General features: G+C 37.5%; 1 protein-coding gene across 1 annotated transcript; it reads left to right on the top strand.

Moving 5' to 3' along the window:
• Positions 1-811: 811 nt before the first annotated feature.
• alg6 (ALG6 alpha-1,3-glucosyltransferase) lies at positions 812-17,967 on the top strand. Its single transcript, XM_084127882.1, has 14 exons — positions 812-1,012; positions 1,239-1,323; positions 1,492-1,581; positions 1,692-1,780; positions 6,582-6,664; positions 6,772-6,836; positions 6,973-7,158; positions 8,194-8,329; positions 11,087-11,172; positions 12,801-12,885; positions 12,976-13,046; positions 14,140-14,208; positions 16,693-16,882; positions 17,427-17,967. Exons 1-14 carry the CDS (start codon positions 931-933, stop codon positions 17,622-17,624), a joined length of 1,515 nt encoding a protein of 504 aa, XP_083984008.1. The 5' UTR covers positions 812-930; the 3' UTR covers positions 17,625-17,967.
• The last annotated feature ends 1,433 nt before the right edge of the window (positions 17,968-19,400 follow it).

Below are 19,400 nucleotides of genomic sequence, written 5' to 3' on the forward strand. Positions count from 1 at the left end.
TTTTGTTGTAAGAACTTTTTAGATTAAAATATTTTTTCAGAGAGAGCACATACTGTTGCAAAACTGTTGCTTCAGATCTTATCAGTTAGGGAAAGTGACATTTCCTGTATCTTACATTCCTGTATCCTGTATTAGTATTTTCCTAATTCTACAACATTAAATTCAAAAGCAAAGTAAATTTAATGTTGTAGAATTAGGGAAATACTGACTAGCCTATTGCGAACAACAAGAAATCATGATTTTCAGCTATATAACTTTTTACAGAAAATATTATATTTTTATGGCCTGCAACATTTTGTGATACATGACAATGCGTAACAAATTATTAAAATAATTAAAAATATAATCATTTGAAAAAAGCAGAAAAAAATAATGACTTTGACATCAGATGTAACTTAGCCTACCTGCAATTAGCATATAGAATCACCCACATAGCCTATCTCTCGCCCAGTATTGATAGGCATTTTTTGGATAGTTTAACATAAACACAAAAGTTATTATTATTATTTTTTTCAATTTCTTCATAATCTGATTCATAGTGTTCATAATTAGGTAAAAGGCCGTTCATTCAGCGTCTTTACCTGATGATGTTCCATACGTCCATTTGATAACTGTCTATTTATTCAGGACATCTAGGCAACATCTTTACTTACAGCCTACTGTATTTGAGACAGAATGGGGTATTACTACCAACATTTTCAGGTTTTGATCAGTCCATGGTTCATATTTGTAAACCAGACAATAGGATGTAGACCTGTTTAATCAATTCAACCCACTGGCTGGCTAATGTATTGTGATGTCATCACTAGGCGCCACTCCGCTGACGTAATGTTTCAGGAAGTGAATCTCAGCCGATTCGGCTATGCAGGAAAGCATGAGCGGTGTTATAATTTATGATTTTTAAATCAACCGTCCCAAAGGCTACCAGGCATGGAGAACTGGAGCCTTATTTCACTGTGCGTGTTGCTCGGTTTAACGACTAGATGGGCGGTGTCTTTTCACTCATACTCAGGTTGGTTTTCAATGAACCGCCGTTTTTTATTTTTTTAGAACTGACACGTCAAAGTCAGTGACACAGCTCATTCATCTGTAAATGAGCAAGAAAATCAGCTCATCTAAAATAAAAAATCTAGTGGGATAAACTTTATTCGTGAAATAAATGTTATATATGATGCTTATTCCGCATTTACGTTTTAATTAATAAACCATACTATTCTGCATTTAAATGAATGGAATAGGTGCAGGGAAACCGCCAATGTTCGGGGACTATGAAGCACAGAGACACTGGCAAGAAGTGACTTACAATCTGCCTGTTCATGAATGGTTAGTCTTTCATTACTCCTCCATGGCCAAGTACACCAACATTGATGTGAAGGCCTCTCTCTTTGTTTATTTTTTGTAAAGGTTGAATGTTACATTATTTAATGTATAAGGCCAGTGCCTTACATAAATGTGACCTAATAGTTTTTTTATTTTATTTTTCCAAACTAGGTACTTCAATACTACAAATAATGATTTGAACTACTGGGGACTTGATTACCCTCCTTTGACAGCCTATCACAGTCTGGTGTGTGCATATGTGTAAGTGTTGTTTTACATGGTACATCATCCATATTTTTTTTAACTTACCAGTTCAGTTGAACATGGCTTGATGATGGTGATTTTGATTTTGTTGTGTGTATTTTTGATAGAGCAAAGCTGCTCAATCCTGAATGGGTGGAGTTGCATGCATCTAGAGGCTATGAAAGCCACACTCATAAGTTGTTCATGAGAGCCACAGGTAGGTATTCATGACATCAGACATTTATTTCAAATATGTTAAATGGCAGCGTAATTTCTGTCTTAACTGAATTTAGAGCATAAAACATAAAAAAATATTTAGATATAATATTTAGAATTAAGTACCGGTATACTAGTGCAGTGCCCGTGCAAAATCAGTTTTTGTGTGTGTTTTTAGTAATTGTTGATTCGGTGTGTTTGAGTGCTCATTGTTATAATTACACAGCAAAAGTTCAGTGACATTTTTATTTGTGCATGGTAGAAAGCAAATACTGATACTGACATAGGCCTACAATAAATATGGAAAATTGAACTACACGATTGAGGGAGCAGGCTACACATACCCCTTTTCCACCAAAAAAGAACTGGTTCGGAACTGGTGCTGGTTCAAAGTTGGTTCAACTTGCGAACCTTCTCAGAACCTGTTTGTTTTTCCACTGACTAGAGAGCCCAGCGAACGACGTCGTTATATCACTGTGTATGTTGCCATAGGCTACGTCTTAGCTTTCCTAGAAAGGCTTGCGCCAAATTCAAACATAACAATTACAATGTTGGACTACATTGTCTTTCTGCAAATGTTTCTCCTTGCCTCGCGATCCTATATTGGGGTCAGAAGAAGACGTTTAGAACACATTTGTGCTGCTCGTCTGGATTACTATAGACGGAGATTATGCTCGAGAAGAAGTTCGACAGTAACCCCACCCCCCGACGTAAGCATGACGTGGTTAAAGAACGGTTCTAGTCCAGCAAAGAGTTGGTGCCGCTTTGGAACCAATTTTCCTGGCCGAGAACCGGTTCTTTGGCTGTCGAAACACAAAGAACTGGTTCGCGAGTAGGCACCGGTTCCGAACCGGCACCAGCACTGCCTTGGTGGAAAAGGGGTAACAGTGAACTCAGAGAAAACGCTTGAGCAAACAGTTTGTGAATAGGCTACTACAAATGATGGCCGTGAAAGAGACTGTGAACGCATTAAATAGGATATGTTTAGTTGGTGAATAGCAGGCTACTATTACACAGTAGCGATAACGTTAATCACACCAGAATAAAATATAAAATTCAGAAATAAACAGTGTAGCTGACTTACAGATTCAGTTAACATCCACAAATGAATAAGCGCAACGCTTGAGGGAGCAGGCTACACAGTGAACTCAGAGAAAACGCTACTTAAGCTCCGCTGCTTTCTTCAACCCTCTCTGTCTCTGGTCCTGCGCTGTGCTCACTCAGTGTGCACTGTGTGAGAGGGGGAGTGGCCAGCGGCTAGAGCGGCAAAAGCCAATGTGTGCTTCTTGTACCGATATATATTTACCAATATCTTTTGCATTTCTAATCCAAACAACGCCAAACTTGGCACTGCACTTACTCGTGCCCGTAGCAAGACACCTGTCAAGTTTGAAATCCATCGGACTAACGGTTCGAGAGATATGCGAATAACAGACACACACACACACAGACAGACAGAAAGACGTTCCTGTAATTTATAGATAGATAAGATACAGTGCTACTCAAAAGTTTACACACCCCTTGCAGAATCCGTGAAAATGTGAATAATTTTACCAAAATAAGAGGGATCATACAAAATGCATGTTATTTTTTTATTTAGTACTGTCCTGAATAAGATATTTTACATAAAAGATGTTTACATATAGTCCACAAGACGACAAAAAAGCTGAATTTATAAAAATGACCCCGTTCAAAAGTTTATGTACCCTTGATTCTTAATACTGTGTGTCGTTACCTGGATGATCAACGACTGTTTTTTTTGTTTTGTGATGTTGTTCTTGAGTCCCTTGTTTGTCCTGAGCAGTTAAATCCTCCATGTCCCGAAAATTCTTCAGTTTTCCAGCATCTTTTACATATTTAAATCCTTTCCAGCAGTGACTGTATAATTTTGAGATCAATCTTTTCACACTGAGGACAAATTGATGGACTTAAACACAACTATAATTTTTTTTTTTCAAACATTCACTGATGCTCCAGAAGGAAACACGATGCAATAAGCACGATGCATTCACTTTTTGAATTTGACTATCAAGGTAAATTTAACTCAATTTGTCTTCCGGGAAACATGTAAGTATCTTCTGTTGTTTCCGAAGGTCAGTACCAATTGAACTTTTTTTATATTTAAACAAAATAAAATAAAAATTGACATCTTTAGCCTGTTCAAAAGTTTTCACCCCCAACAAGATAGTCCCTCCTGCAACCACACCAAAACCCATTTTCAATATGTCTATACACTTTGTAAACCTGAGTCACAAAAGCTCTTCTCTTCGATTCCGCCAACACCACAATAATAATAATAACGATGCAGACCAAATAGCAATACAAATATTTTTGTCTGTTGCATATTGAAGTGTACCAAAGGCTTTGAGTGTAGTGTCACCATTAAAATAGTTGAAGTCAGCAGGTCTGCAGTGATAGTCATTTATAAATATAATTATGTTTCAAGTTTGGTTTTGTGTAATAATGCGTTAAATAGGAGTTTTCTGATCATAGGCGGAGGGTAAACCAACTCCAGAGTAAGGGGATGCGTTTCCCCTTTAAAAACACATTTAAATAAATTCCTTGAAATAGTTTCAAGTTTCGTGTGACCACACAACACATCCCAGCATAAACGATTCTGATAAATTATTTGTTATATAAAGCATCTAGTTCACAACCACTGTTTATTTTAACAGAAAAGCAGAAAAAACTGTATGCAGGATTTGGCATGGTAGAAAGAGCATCTGCAAAGAGCTCTCCCTTTATAATCACAAAATGCTGTCACTCATCTTAGTTTATTATAATCTCCGTTATAATCAATGAAGCTGACTGCACAATGAATCTTTTATTTACATAATTGTTATAATGAGAGGATTTATGAGCGTGTAGATCTCAGAATCCACTCACCGCTCAAAACGCAGAAGGTCTTGTTCAGTGCTAACTTAAACACCTTTGATTGGCCATTGCATTCAAGAAATCAACAGATATTGTTGTGATTGGCCAAATTGCTAAAGGCTGCAAAAACATTGTAAATAGAAACCCGTTGGTGTTCTCCAGAACGCAAACACATTTGCGCATTGGATCATTTGCCAAATATGTTTTGTCAATACACTATTACGGAATAAAATTATCCTAGACCAGCAGTTATGGGCTGCTTTTCCCTCTAAAAGCAATCAGAACCAGCAGCTTGGGTTTGGCGGATGCCAGGAGAACGTTACCTGCCTGACTTCATTGTGCTAACTGTAAAGTATGATGGAGAAGGGATATTGGTATGGGGCTATTTTTCAGGGGTTGGGCTAGGCCCCTTACAGTCATTGGAAATCTTAATGCTTCAGCATACTAAGACATTTTTGACGATGCTAGGCTTCCAACTTTGTTGGAAAAGTTTGGGGAAGGCCCTTTTCTATTGCAGTGCCCCAGTGCACAAAGCAAGGTCCATAAAGATGTGGTTGGCTGAGTTTGGTGTGTAAGAACTTGACTGGCCCACACAGAGCCCTGAAAACACTCATTGTGGACAGCCTTCTCAGAAAAGTGGAAGCTGTTATAGCTGCAATTCCATATTATGGCTCGTTTCCACCGAGCGGTACAGTACAGTACGATTTGGGACGGTAAACCTTGATCCGGCTTGTGTTTCCACCACCAACAGTACAACAATGGAGGACAAACAGCAGATCTTGTTCTTGCTTCTCGGCATGTGGCTGTTTGTCACAAGAAGAGGACAAGCTTTGTTTGAGCAAAGGCTGCAAGGAAAAACACAGCCGAAAAAAAAAAATGGTGCATCTTGTGCTGTCATTCCCCTTGTAGTGTGTGCAAGTGACAATTCTCTGTCAACCAATCAACGTTCTGCAGTGAGTCTAGCTCCACCCTTTAGGTACTGGACCGTGGGGATGCGTACCCACCAGATTTCGTCATGAGTCATTTTGTACCCACCACTTTTAACTTAACGTCCATAATATTACAATATTAATATTAACCATAATTTTTTTTACAGTTTTCAGTGGTTATGAGGAGCAATATGAGAGAGAAATTTGGTGATCGTTGTTTAGGTACATTAAACCATAAAGCTTTTTCACGTTAGGACTTATATATAAAGCCCATGAGAACCGTGGGGAGTCAACCCACAGCCGCTCCGCTGCCCTGCTGAAAATGTGAAGCAGAAACGCTTAATGTCAGATAGATAACGTCCATAATAATTTGACTTTTGGTTCGATTTTTTGACCGTTTTCAGTGGTTTTGAGGAGCAATGAGAGATAAATTTGGTAATCATTGTTTAGGCTACATTAAACCACGTCATGTCATATTGTCAACATTATGAAGCAGAATAGTGGGTCATATGTCTAATGCTTTTTGAAAACTTAAGGCTTTCTTCTTCATAAAACTTTCTTCACATTTTTGTATACATTTTTATTTCTTTAAATTAGTAAGCTACAGGACATCGTCTTTCAAAACATGACCTGCGCGAAAGAGAAAAGTGAATGAATGCGTCATTGTACCCAAATGCACTTCCGAATGCGCCTCTGTCCCCAGCACATTTCAAACCAAACTGACGCCCATGTACTGGACTACTGTGCTAGGTAACCCCAATGGAAGTGTCCCAAAAAAAGGGTACAGTACGGTTTGGTATTTTGGTACCATTCACAGCTTCTGACAATCGAAATGGAAATAATTGTGTACCATACTGTAATGTACCGTACCGCTCGGTGGAAACCATATGACTCTTTGCAGTCTTCAAAGTCAGTAAATTGTGTAGGATTGATTAAGTAATTCCTCTTGACACTGGAGAAATATTTATATGTTGTATATTAATCTTCTTCTTCCATTAGTTCTTTTTGCAGATATTTTGATCTACATTCCAGCAGTTTTGGTTTATTGCTTCTACTTTTGTGATGGTTCCTCTAAACGAAAGGTAGCTAAACAAATTCCCTTGAATTTGTATATTGTTAAAAAAATAATAATAATTGAGATTACATTATTGCTTTGATTTGGTCAAACTGTATCTTTTTGTTCTCATAGGTTGCCACAGCTCTCTGCATCCTTCTGTATCCAGGACTTGTACTGATTGACTATGGCCATTTTCAATATCCTTTACCATTTATCCTAATTCTGCTATGGTATTTAATATTTATCTAATTTAATTTAATCTATTCACAAATATGTTAAGAACTTAAGATCCAGCAAAAACAGCATGTGCATTGTCTTTAACTGCATATTCAGATATAACAGTGTGAGCCTGGGTCTGGCTCTATGGGGGATTCTGGGACTTGGTTTGGGCTGGGACCTGTTTGGTTCCTTGGCCTTCACCTTGGCTCTCAATTACAAGCAAATGGAATTGTACCACTCACTGCCTTTCTTCTGCTACCTCATGGGGAAGTGCATCAAACAGGGCTTGACTGGGCGAGGGTGAGTCTCTTGGGTTGCATAAATACTGCGGTTTGGTGGTTAAATGTTGATCCCAATTATATGTTAAAATTGAATAGGCTATTTGTTTTTTAAGCAGACCTCAAAAGATTTCAGAAGATACAAAAAGCCTCGGTGTAGTAAAAGTAGGACTGTTAAATGTATTTATTATAGTCAATGCATGTATCTATGCCTATGTTCAATAGACACACCCAACAAAAAAAGATGTATATGCATGTATGTGTGTGTGTATATAATTAATTAAATCAAAAATAGCACCTAAATTAAAAGTAAAGTCATTGGTATTTTTTTTTTTAATTGCTGAATCTAAATCTCAGCAAGTATGATTTATTACTTACAAGTGAAAAGTTCCGTTAATGGAAAATTGCTCACCATTAATTAATGAATCTGTTGACATTCCTATAATTACAAATTTAGCTGTACAATCCAGCCGAAGTGCCAAAGTCCCTGATTTATGCTAGCTTTTAACAAATGCTTAATGTTTGTCATATGGCACTTCACCACTACAGGTGTAATTTTAAAATTGTCTTTTATTATTACATTTTTAAGTATGCAGGTTACATGCAGTTTTACATTAGTCCTGCAGCCAGTCTCAGTGCAAGTGCTCTGCTCTTTGCTGTCTTGCATTTGTTGATTTAGTAACAATGTACCAAGGGCATTTGGAGGCAAATGCATTGGTGGATTAGTTTGCCTGGGAAGAGACATGTCCAGATGACTCTCTGGCCATGCCTGACCCTCCCTGCTATGTCTGTGCTTGCAACTGTATATCTACAGCTGAGAGGTGTTAGCGGTTACAGTATACAGCAAACTGAAAAACTGTGATGGTATGTTGTCTCTGCTCAAGTAGTTGAGAAACCTGATTAATAACACGTGAATCATGTATATATATGTATATATGTAAAATATATATGTGTGTGTATATATATATATCCATAAAGTATGGATTTATTTTTTTATTTTTTAATGTGTCATTGTTACATTTTTGAGTTTTTACAGTGCTTTTTTGTGTGTACCCAGATTTTTTCTGTTGGCCAAGATCGCATTGACTGTATTGGTGACCTTTGCCCTCTGCTGGATGCCTTTTTTGTCCGACCCCAAACAATCTCTACAAGTTCTTCATCGCCTTTTTCCCGTTGACCGGGGACTGTTTGAGGTAATTCCCTTAATGTGTATGCATCATCACAACACATCAATGGGCAAACTCTGTCAAGTTCACCTAAATAGGTTCCTTTCATTGATTTTATTGAACTCATGCTTGCATAACTGAAATTACCTTGCTAATGGTGACATACATTGAGAAATGTTTACTATTTGCTTACAGTCACAGCAGTATTTACACAACTTGGTATCAGGCTTTGCGCTTTACTTTTGTAAAACACTGTGGTAAAATGCATGTAAATCAGTCATATTTACTGCTTAAGGAATGGGTTTTCAACACATCATTACAGCATGATGCTTATTCGGTTGTGTGCTAGCCTGTTATAAAATTTCCAATGCAGGGTCGGCTTGGAAATGCCCTTGAAATCCTTATCCACATGCATACACTTTTTTTCTGTATGCATGCATGAATGCATAAATACACTATTGCCAGAATACAGTAAACTGTAAACAGTGTTCAGTTCTGGTTCTGTGATACTAATGCAAATAGAAGACTGACTTAATGCACATCTTGCCAGTCAGATCTTTCTATATTCATAGATTACCCCAATAAGACCCTTTGTGTCTAGAGCAGGATTTATCTTTTAGATCTGATTAGTAAACAAGGGTCTCACATTGAGTTTATTGGAAAACCAGAGCTGTCTCCTGTTCGTTGTCTTAAAGCCAGGTCTGATTCCTTTTTGTAAGTCAATAATGAAATACACGATGTACAAGTACTGCGCCTTGCTTTTGAAACGTACCCAAAAACCCTGTTGTCAAAGAAAGCTGTGTTGTGAGAAGTAATTGAAAATTCTACAGGGCTCAGGGCCCAGAATATATCATGCATTTGCCTGACATGAGGCTAACATAATACACAAGGTGTGAGTAATTCTAACCTAGAGCCTTGAGCGTCTGTGACGGAGGAAGCGCTAAGCGAGTCTTGGCTGCTGCTATCATGTACTGTATGCATCAGAGGACGGTAAAGCTAGGTGATGTTTAGTCAATAGCTAAATCTGTGCTGTTTGTCTGTAAGAAATAAAATTAAATTCAGTCATTTACCTAACCTTATGTTGTTCCAAACCTGCATCACTTTCTTTCTTCTATGAAACACAAAAGAAGATATTTTGAAAAATGTCCATAAAATGAAAGCCAATGGGATAAAAAAACAAAACAAAAAACACCGTGACAAAATAATATCCCAACCCTTTCACTTGGGAAAGGATTTTGCCCATACAATGAAAGTCAATGGGGTCCAAATCCCAATTGACTTTCATTGTATGAAAAAAAAAAGTGTGTCCTTTTCAAAGTGTGTCTCATTGGCGGGTCTCATCTTCTGCGGTAGTGTCCACTCGTCTCCACACAGCTGTGAAAGACAGCAGCTGTGTTTTTGAGGACTGAGCAGTATGGAGAGTTTCTCAGAGGCAGGGCTGCAACTTTCATAACATTTACTAATTCTGTTTTTGCACAACTGCTAAAGGCCACCAGTCTGAGGAATCACATGTCGGTACCCCAGCAGAAAGGTCAATGGGCACTCGTAACGTATCGGTTTCCTAAAGGATACAATTTGGTCTTCTGTATGTGGCAAAACCGCAGTTTTGCAGCCTGGGGGATGTTATTAATGTCATTGGTATACATCAACCCTGTGTCCATAAGTTTACAAATAAGTGCATAGCTTTTTTTGACTTCACGATTACTTGACGGGAAAATTAATGGGAGTGTAATACTTCACCCTTGCCCTTTGTACCAATGCTCCCCAAGAATGCCCACAGGAATTTTTATTGCGCTTTCAGTTGGGAAATGATTACGCTGAGTAATGCCACTTATGTGCTTTCTTTTCAAAAGCCACATACCGTTTAAAGACACTTACCTTATATGTCAGTGCTAATTTTGTAAGCATGATCATAAATTTGTAGTTATTTAAGAAAAGTCTATTGAGCTGCAACAATATAGAAAATGACCAAGAACAAAATTCTACCCTTTCAGATGTACCACTGATACACTGTCTTTATGAAATCTCAGGACTGTCAAAGAAACGGCTTGTAGGCTTAATAGTGTTGTTATTGTTTAATATAGCTAAAATTAAAAACCATTACAAATTATTTTCTGTAATTAAATATTAGATTAAAAACTTAAAAATGAAAATTAGAAATTCTGTCATTGCAACTTCTTAAAAAAAAATCTTATAACAACATTACTAAAACTTAAACTATGTATGTATTTAAAAGCTAATTCAACTAAATAATACAAAAGTATATGAATGATACTAAACACTGAGGCCTAATATAGTTTGGGATTGTGCCCATTTATCTTATTGCTGCAATATATTCATAATATTTTACAGCATTAACAGCTGCTTACAGTGTTAATAATATTTATTTATATATATATATATATATATATATATATATATATATATATATATATATATATTATTTATTTATTAGATTTTAGGTGGCATTTTTACATTTCAAAATCAGTGCATTCTGTTTCTTTATATTGTCAGTATTTTTTGTGTGATTAATATTCCCTTAATTTTAACCCAATAGTTTACCCCAATATTAGTTATTAAAGCATAAAGTTAAATGTGAAGTTTTGTTTAGTCTGGCCTTTAACTTAAATTGAGCTGGCAACCCTGAATTTACACCAGTTTAAACAACTGTTCATAAAGAACTTGAAAACGGACCTAGCAGTCAGTGTATCATTCGTTCTCATTGTGTCATTCTGTCCGGAGCGCATTAGTTTAGTGACTTTGACAGCATGTGTTTGTTGACAGGATAAAGTGGCTAACACATGGTGCAGCTTGAATGTGCTGATAAAGATCAAGACCCTGCTGTCCAGAGAGACTCAGCTGTTCCTCAGGTAATCCTTCACCATCTATTTACCCACAACCCTTTCTCCTTTTCCTTTGTCTCTTTATGTATCCTCCTAAAAATCTCTCACAGGATATTCCCTCTTACCAAGTTTGTGAAACACATCTCATTATAATGGAGGGCACAGAAGGATTATGGGTAGTTAATGATATCGGAGAGATTTTGTGACATTGATATGTGGACACTAATCTGCAGGTGCAAGGGCTTGGTTAAGATTATTTCTTTGACTATTTGCTTCAGAATCTTTAATGATTTGTTTGTCTCTTTGTTCAGTCTATATTTGCAGGGCCGGTAATTAATTTTCTCATGGGTCTGTTTTAAAGGGATAGTTCACCCCAAAAAAATTCTGTCATCCTGTTTCATTTTGCACTGAGCTGGTCCCCTCATGGGGGCAGCCATTTTGAAATGACAGGACCAGCCAAATACTGCACGCTTATTATTGTACACTTTCATTGGCAAAATAAATTAATCATTACTGATTGTGTTTAATGCTTTTCTAGCTGGTGTAAATGTTTGCAAGATGCTACATCCACACCACTAGGTGTCAATAAAAGTAAAAGACGATTGCTACATCGGTCAGCTTGAACGGTATTAATTTTGATTTCTTCAGGTCTTAAAAAGGTCTTAAAAAGCCTTAAATTTGACTTAAAAAATTGTGCAGATACCCTGGCTTCGAGTTCACATTTTACAGGGCTGTGACATTCATTCGTTTTATAAGCAATGTTATGTTACTTTTAAAAACGTCATAAGGTTCAGTGTGAAAATGTTAATTTTTACATTAAAAAAAATAATAGGCATGCACGGATATGAAAATTTTGTAAGATACCGATAACCGATCATTCTTTATATTTGAAAGCCGATAACCAATATATTGGCCGAAAAATCTAAATCCAAATTTGTATATAATTTGTGAGAGCCTGATTACAAAAACAAAAGTCTCCATTAAAGTCCATTAAAAGCCATGTCCCAAGCACACCATTATAATTATGTTCTCATTATAATTTTATGTAGCCTATATGACGGACTTGCGCTGCACATGTTTCCTTTTTGAAGTGATTCCAATCATATTGTGTCATAAACTACTTATAGCTGAAGGAAATAATCCATTATTTAACGGCTTTAATATATCGGCCAAATTTTCTTATCGGGCAGATAACGATAATATTAAAAATGAACAATACCGATATGATGGCCGATATATCGTACATCCCTAAAAAATAATGGTCGCATCAGATACACATGCGTTCCCTGTAAAGTGTATCTCACCTGTTACATTTGCATGGACCAGATTCTTGTCCCACAAGGGTCATTCACCTCTAATAGGGTCATTTTCCTCCAAGAGAGTGATGATTGAGGGGTTAAAGTGATTCTGTGAGTGCTCGGCAGGCCATCTCTGAATCTCATGCATTTCCTGCATGCTGGGATCTTTCTTGTTGACTGTGAGGATGTATAAAAAGATCAGGCAGCCGCGTTCTCTAGTTCCATGGGATAGATTACGGGCTTTGGCAACAGGAGCTCTTGATCGTATTTCTCCACACTGTGTGTGTATAGTAAATCTGTCATTAATGCATGGATGTATTTAATGAAAAAAATGTTTATTTTATTTTTTTCTTACAGTTTTGCTCTTACTCTGTTGTTCATCCTGCCTTCATCATTAAAAGTGTTGTCCAAACCCACTCTATGGCACTTCAAGCTTGCCTTGGTAAGTGGTGTCATCATTATGTGTTTGACTTTGACAGTTCAACAACTTGTATTTTTGACCACTGACTCTCCCGGTCTACTTATATTATAGGTGAACTCCTCCCTGGCTTTTTTCCTCTTCTCCTTCCAAGTCCATGAGAAGTCCATCCTTCTAGCAGCCTTGTAAGCAGCGTAATATAATTCATACTACTTGATCCAGTTGCTGTGAACAGTACTTTTGCCCAACCCACTGTCATTAATAGACAATGTTATGACACAAAGCAAACACACAACACAGTATCTAAAACTAACAGTATTGTGTTTAAAGGTAAAGTTTGCCATTTCATAACACAAATTTTTGTGTGTGTTTTTGGGATCAACAAGTAGCGTAAGTTACTGTAGGGGCCGGACTACTGTTTTTGTCAGAACAGCAGAAGAAGGGGTGATGCAAGGGGTACGGAAACGTTTAAAAACTATTGCAATTATTTTTTTACACACTTTTACACTTTAATGTTGAGCCTACCTGATAAATGCCACCATTTGGTTGGCAGCCAACAATAGTTTTCACAGGTAAAATAAGTATTTAAAAAATAATTAAGTACATAAAGACATGTAGATTAATAAAATTGACATCCCAAAATAAAAATACATTTGCAATCATTTAGAAAAAAACTTTATAATAGGCATAGCCCAAAAAAAGAAAACAACTGCATTAATATAATGACATCATAATAATTCATACAGCAATTCATTGCTGGCCAATGATGTAGTCAAAATGCAGAAATAGAACAATGGTTAAATAATGCATATTGGTTATCGGACAACTAATCATAAATATAAAAAGGCAATATCAGTAAAAGACTATATCGGCCAATTGCTAGAAATTATAAACTTCTCCTTCAGTGAAATTAGTGATTGTTTAGTATAGTGCAGTAGTTCCACTTAGTATTCTGCAGGTTTATTCGTGTATGTAAATAAATAAATCTAAAATATTATGATATATAACATATGCACATACACAGAAAGAGCCAGCTGTAAGCAACGTATTGTTATGTTATATCTTGCATGTGTTAGTCAATCAGTAAGGCATGTTTCTGGATTAAGGGTCTCCATTGGGAGTATTAGAAGTTTGCTGACAGAGGAAGTGTAGTGGCTGGATCAGTGGGGAGAGATGATACTGATACCTGGTCCTTGCTCTCAACTACATAATTATAGCATCGGTATCATATAAACATATCTGTAATGTAGTAAATATAGTCAAATATGTCTTTTACAGGCCAGTTTGCCTTGTCATCAACGAAATGCCTCTGATTGCCATTTGGTTTCTGCTAACGTCAACTTTCAGGTAAGATACCAAGCAATATGTTACTAAATTCAAATCATTGTACTATAAATAAATTAATCCTCACGGTTAAGATAACAAAATCCGCAAATGACTGTATAGTGAGAGGAAGAGTAGCTGATAGGGGAGTCCCAGCTGTCCACACTTATTGTTGTGTGCATGGTTTAGTGTAAGGATATCACTGGATTACATGACATAGTCCACATACCATTAAACTAAGCCCCCTTTGTGTAAACACAACCCACCATTCTCTGGAATCACACTGCCTGCTTCCACAAAACTGTTTTAATGCTGCATATTTCTGTTTTTTAGCTGAAGACATGATGCTCTTTGTTATGGAAGATAATTAGATTATATTCTATGATAGAGTAATTGTTGCATTAAGGGAAATATCCACAAGAGCATACAGAGACAACACATTGCCACGGTTTTCTATACCGCAAACACACACCATTAATTTGCACACTTTCTACTCATTATGGCGAAATGTTGAGGAATCAAAATTCACAGCTCGTATTGTTTTTTCTGCATCATGACCTGTTCTGCTAACACAAAGATTGTTTTATTTTGTCAACACTTTCACAATGGTAGTATTATTCATGATAAGATTGGTGCACAAGTTATTGTTTTTCAGCCAAATGCCTGTGTGTGCGTGTGTGTGTTTTCAGCGATAAGGAAGACCTGCTGGAAAATGTGCATGATTCGATAATTAAACCATTTTATTAAAACATACTGTTCTTGAAAATGTTAAGAAAAATCAGGTTTTCACGTTTATATTTATTTATATATATATGGTTCGATTTTGCACATTTTCATTAACTTAAAAATTATTTCTTCTAAAAGGATGCAAGTAATTTTAGTCAGGGTAAAATTTACTAAAATTAATATGAAATAACTAAATATTGACTCAATTTAAAGGAGTTTTTTTGTTTGTTTTTTTTACATGGAGTGGGCACTTATCTTGGTTACCCCTGCTATTATTGGACACTTTTGTGGAATAAATGAATCTTGGCTGACTGTAAATAATGCATTTCTACCAGGGGTGTCCAAACCTGTTCCTGGAGGGCTACTGTCCTGTAGAGCAGTGTTTCCCAACCCTGTTCCTGGAGGCACACCAAGAGCAAATTCCAAACAGCATTTTTGTGCCCTTGAAGGGCCCTTCGGGAAGGGGACGCCATTTGTAGAGGTGTTCCAAACGAAAGTGAACAACTGGGTTCCTTCACGAATGGCCCTTCCACAAGGATGTTAGCGAAGGGAACATGCGATGGTCACTTCAAGGATGTAATGTTATCATTTATGGTCATGTGACCCAGTAAATACTCGTGATTCATTTTAAAGCTAGATGGCGGGAGAGTTCGAGTTAACTTACATACAGAACAATTCAAGTTGTTTTGTTTGTGATACATTTTTGTCATGGTATGTTTAATTAAGTTCCATAGGTAAGAAATGCATAAGGTAATGTTGGGTCCAAAGATAAGAAGACAAGTTTTAAAGTTGAGAGCAGCGAAAAACACTCACACACAGATATATAACGCATATTTTAAAAACATTTTTGTATAAAATGTATATTTATTTGCAACAGTTAACAGCAATAATAAGAAATTTCTGTCATAAGAACAGCTATTCAGCTGATGGACACCTTGCTGCGTTGTCATGGGAACATCCCAGATGAAAATAATGAGGAAATTACATTGTCTTTAGTTGCTCCCATCGCCAAGTGCGTTCCAAACAGTTGCATAATGGCACACAAGTGCCCTGCTTACTTCAAGGGTTCTGCCCTTCAAAGGGAGTAGGGCATAGGGATGCTCATTTCCATTTGGAATTTGCCCAAACACTACACTTTTTTTCAACTCTTCCTAATCAATCACACTTAAATCAGCTCGTTAGTAGAGACTCCAAGACCAGAAATATATGGGTCAGATAAGAGAGACATCCAAAATGTGTACTGTTGGTCCGCCTCCAGGAGCAGGGTTGGGAAACACTGCTGTAGAGTTTAGCTCCAAACCTAATTAAACACACCTTAACCAGTTAAGCAAGGTCTTCAGACTCACTAGACACTAAGCAAGTGTGTTGGAGCTAAAATCTGCAGGACACGAGGATTGGACACCCCTGCAAACATTTGCGTGATTTTACATCCACACCACTAGGTGTCAGTATGCATATGTACAAGACGATTGCTACATCGGTCAGCTCAGAGTTCACCTCTAAAAAAAAAAACTGTAAAATGCCATTTTAGTCTGAGGAAAATTGACTAAAATGAATGAATGACATGTCAAAACATTGACCAAATTTAAAGTTTTTACACGGAGCGGGTCTCATCATGGGGGCTGCCATTTTGAAATGATAGGACCAGCCGAATACTGCACACTTATCTTGATCAAAATGAAAATTAACACCAGCTGTATCAAAAATACAGAGGGATACATAATCAGTTATTGCGCACATTCAGAATTCTGTATGTTTTTAACATTGTCGTTTTCTCTCTAGCATGCTCCCCCTGCTGTTGAAGGACGGTTTGCTGTTGCCTTATGCAGTGACCTCATCGGCGTTCCTCTTTCTGAGTTTGTATCTGCTCTCTGCTTTAGAGAAAACTACAGATGAAGAACTCAGGCTGAGCCTCTCTCACAAACTCACTCAGCACTGTCTGCCTAAACTCAGCCTCATCATTAAATGGAAAGTAAGTTAACGCTGACGTCACGGCCCGTTACCCCACTGACGTTAATGAATTCGACGCTTATGAAGAAGTCAGTAAAGCGCACTAGGCCACTTGAACGGGCCATAACTTTCACATTAGCTTGACCCCATGCTCCTCTTAGTGCTTTTGAAGACTGAACGTTTCAACAGCTCCTTGCGTGAATGTTCAAGATCAGAAGGTGTGCTATTTGTGTAGCGTGAGTCATTAACACAGGTTTGCCTAGATATATTTATTTACACAAGAGACATAAATAAGGGGGCCCTACGATAGAGGTAGAGTTTCATTGGGGGGTCGTGTTGCTCACACCAGCACTTCCACTGATCCTTCACTCCATCTGTCGTAAATAGACACGTTAATGTTTATACCTCGCCGTCCCAAAACAGGGTGGAAAATAAACATCAAGTTACAAGGATCTGTGTACTGCTGTTGTTGTAGAACTTAACTAGGACTAATGAATGTTTGTCATATTTCCTCTCATAGGAAAGGAAATAATGTGTGTAAGTGTTGTTCACTTTGTCTTTTACAGTTCTGGTTTTCACTGGTGGCCATGGCTGCGTTGAGCTTTACGAGCGTGTGGTTGGAGCCTCCGGCCAAGTTGCCCGATCTGTTTCCGGTTCTGGTCTCCATTCTCTCCTTTCTGCACTTTCTGGGCTTCGTCATATATTTCAACCTAGTCCAGTTGATGGAGCCACCGAGGAAAAAGAGCCAGAAGAAAACAAACTGAAACATGTCTTCAAAGACATTAGTTGTCAAAAGGAGAACTACAGTCAGGATGTTGGTGAAAAGAGAGGACAATCCCTGTGGTTAGAATAGAACAGGATGGGAATAGTTTGGAAAAATTCAATTTCCTCCTAATGAAGTTTGGGGGTATTGCTTGGGAAGAGTGAATCAAATGAAAGGAGATACAGTTCTGCCAGACTTTCTCTCACTTGTATAATTTAGAGACAAATTCGGTTAGTGGGATATTGGTATTGTGTAAATGGCCAGGCCATAAGGGATCGCTTGTGCTGACATTATTTTTATTAACATTTTTGATACATCATTAAATGTTTTTGTACCAAATGAAATTGTCTCCAGGATTTTCAAATGACCTAACAATTTTTATTTATTTTTTAAAGTTGCAGGTTTGTTGTCCTTGTTTGTTGGGCTACACAATTTGTCCAACATATTTGTGACCCTGGATCACAAGTCGCACGGGTATATTTGTGGCAATAGCCAACAATACATTGTATGGGTCAAAATTATTGATTTTTCATTTATGCCAAAAATCATTAGGATATTAAGTAAAGATCATGTTCCATGAAGATATTTTGCCGTAAATATATAAAACATTTATTTTTGTGAGTGAATACAGCACATTCGCGAATATAAATGGACAACTTTAAAGGTGATTTTCTCAATGTTTCGATTTTTTTGCACCCTCAGTTTCCAGATTTTCAAATAGTTATATCTCGGCCAAATATTGTCATATCCTAACAAACCATACATCAATGGAAAGCATATTTATTCAGCTTTCAGATGACATATAATAAATATCACATAACATACAGTGAGGAAAATAAGTATTTGAACACCCTGCTATTTTGCAAGTTCTCCCACTTAGAAATCATGGAGGGGTCTGAAATTGTCATCGTAGGTGCATGTCCACTGTGAGAGACATAATCTAAAAAAAAAATCCAGAAATCACAATGTATGATTTAACTATTTATTTGTATGATACAGCTGCAAATAAGTATTTGAACACCTGAGAAAATCAATGTTAATATTTGGTACAGTAGCCTTTGTTTGCAATTACAGAGGTCAAACATTTCCTGTAGTTTTTCACCAGGTTTGCACACACTGCAGGAGGGATTTTGGCCCACTCCTCCACACAGATCTTCTCTAGATCAGTCAGGTTTCTGGGCTGTCGCTGAGAAACACAGAGTTTGAGCTCCTTCCAAAGATTCTCTATTGGGTTTAGGTCTGGAGACTGGCTAGGCCACGCCAGAACCTTGATATGCTTCTTACAGAGCCACTCCTTGGTTATCCTGGCTGTGTGCTTCGGGTCATTGTCATGTTGGAAGACCCAGCCTCGACCCATCTTCAATGCTCTAACTGAGGGAAGGAGGTTGTTCCCCAAAATCTCGCAATACATGGCCCCGGTCATCCTCTCCTTAATACAGTGCAGTCGCCCTGTCCCATGTGCAGAAAAACACCCCCAAAGCATGATGCTACCACCCCCATGCTTCACAGTAGGGATGGTGTTCTTGGGATGGTACTCATCATTCTTCTTCCTCCAAACACGTTTAGTGGAATTATGACCAAAAAGTTCTATTTTGGTCTCATCTGACCACATGACTTTCTCCCATGACTCCTCTGGATCATCCAAATGGTCATTGGCAAACTTAAGACGGGCCTTGACATGTGCTGGTTTAAGCAGGGGAACCTTCCGTGCCATGCATGATTTCAAACCATGACGTCTTAGTGTATTACCAACAGTAACCTTGGAAACGGTGGTCCC

The sequence above is a fragment of the Abramis brama genome (genome assembly GCF_963993115.1).
Source record: "Abramis brama genome assembly, chromosome: 11".
NCBI lineage: Eukaryota > Metazoa > Chordata > Actinopteri > Cypriniformes > Leuciscidae > Abramis > Abramis brama.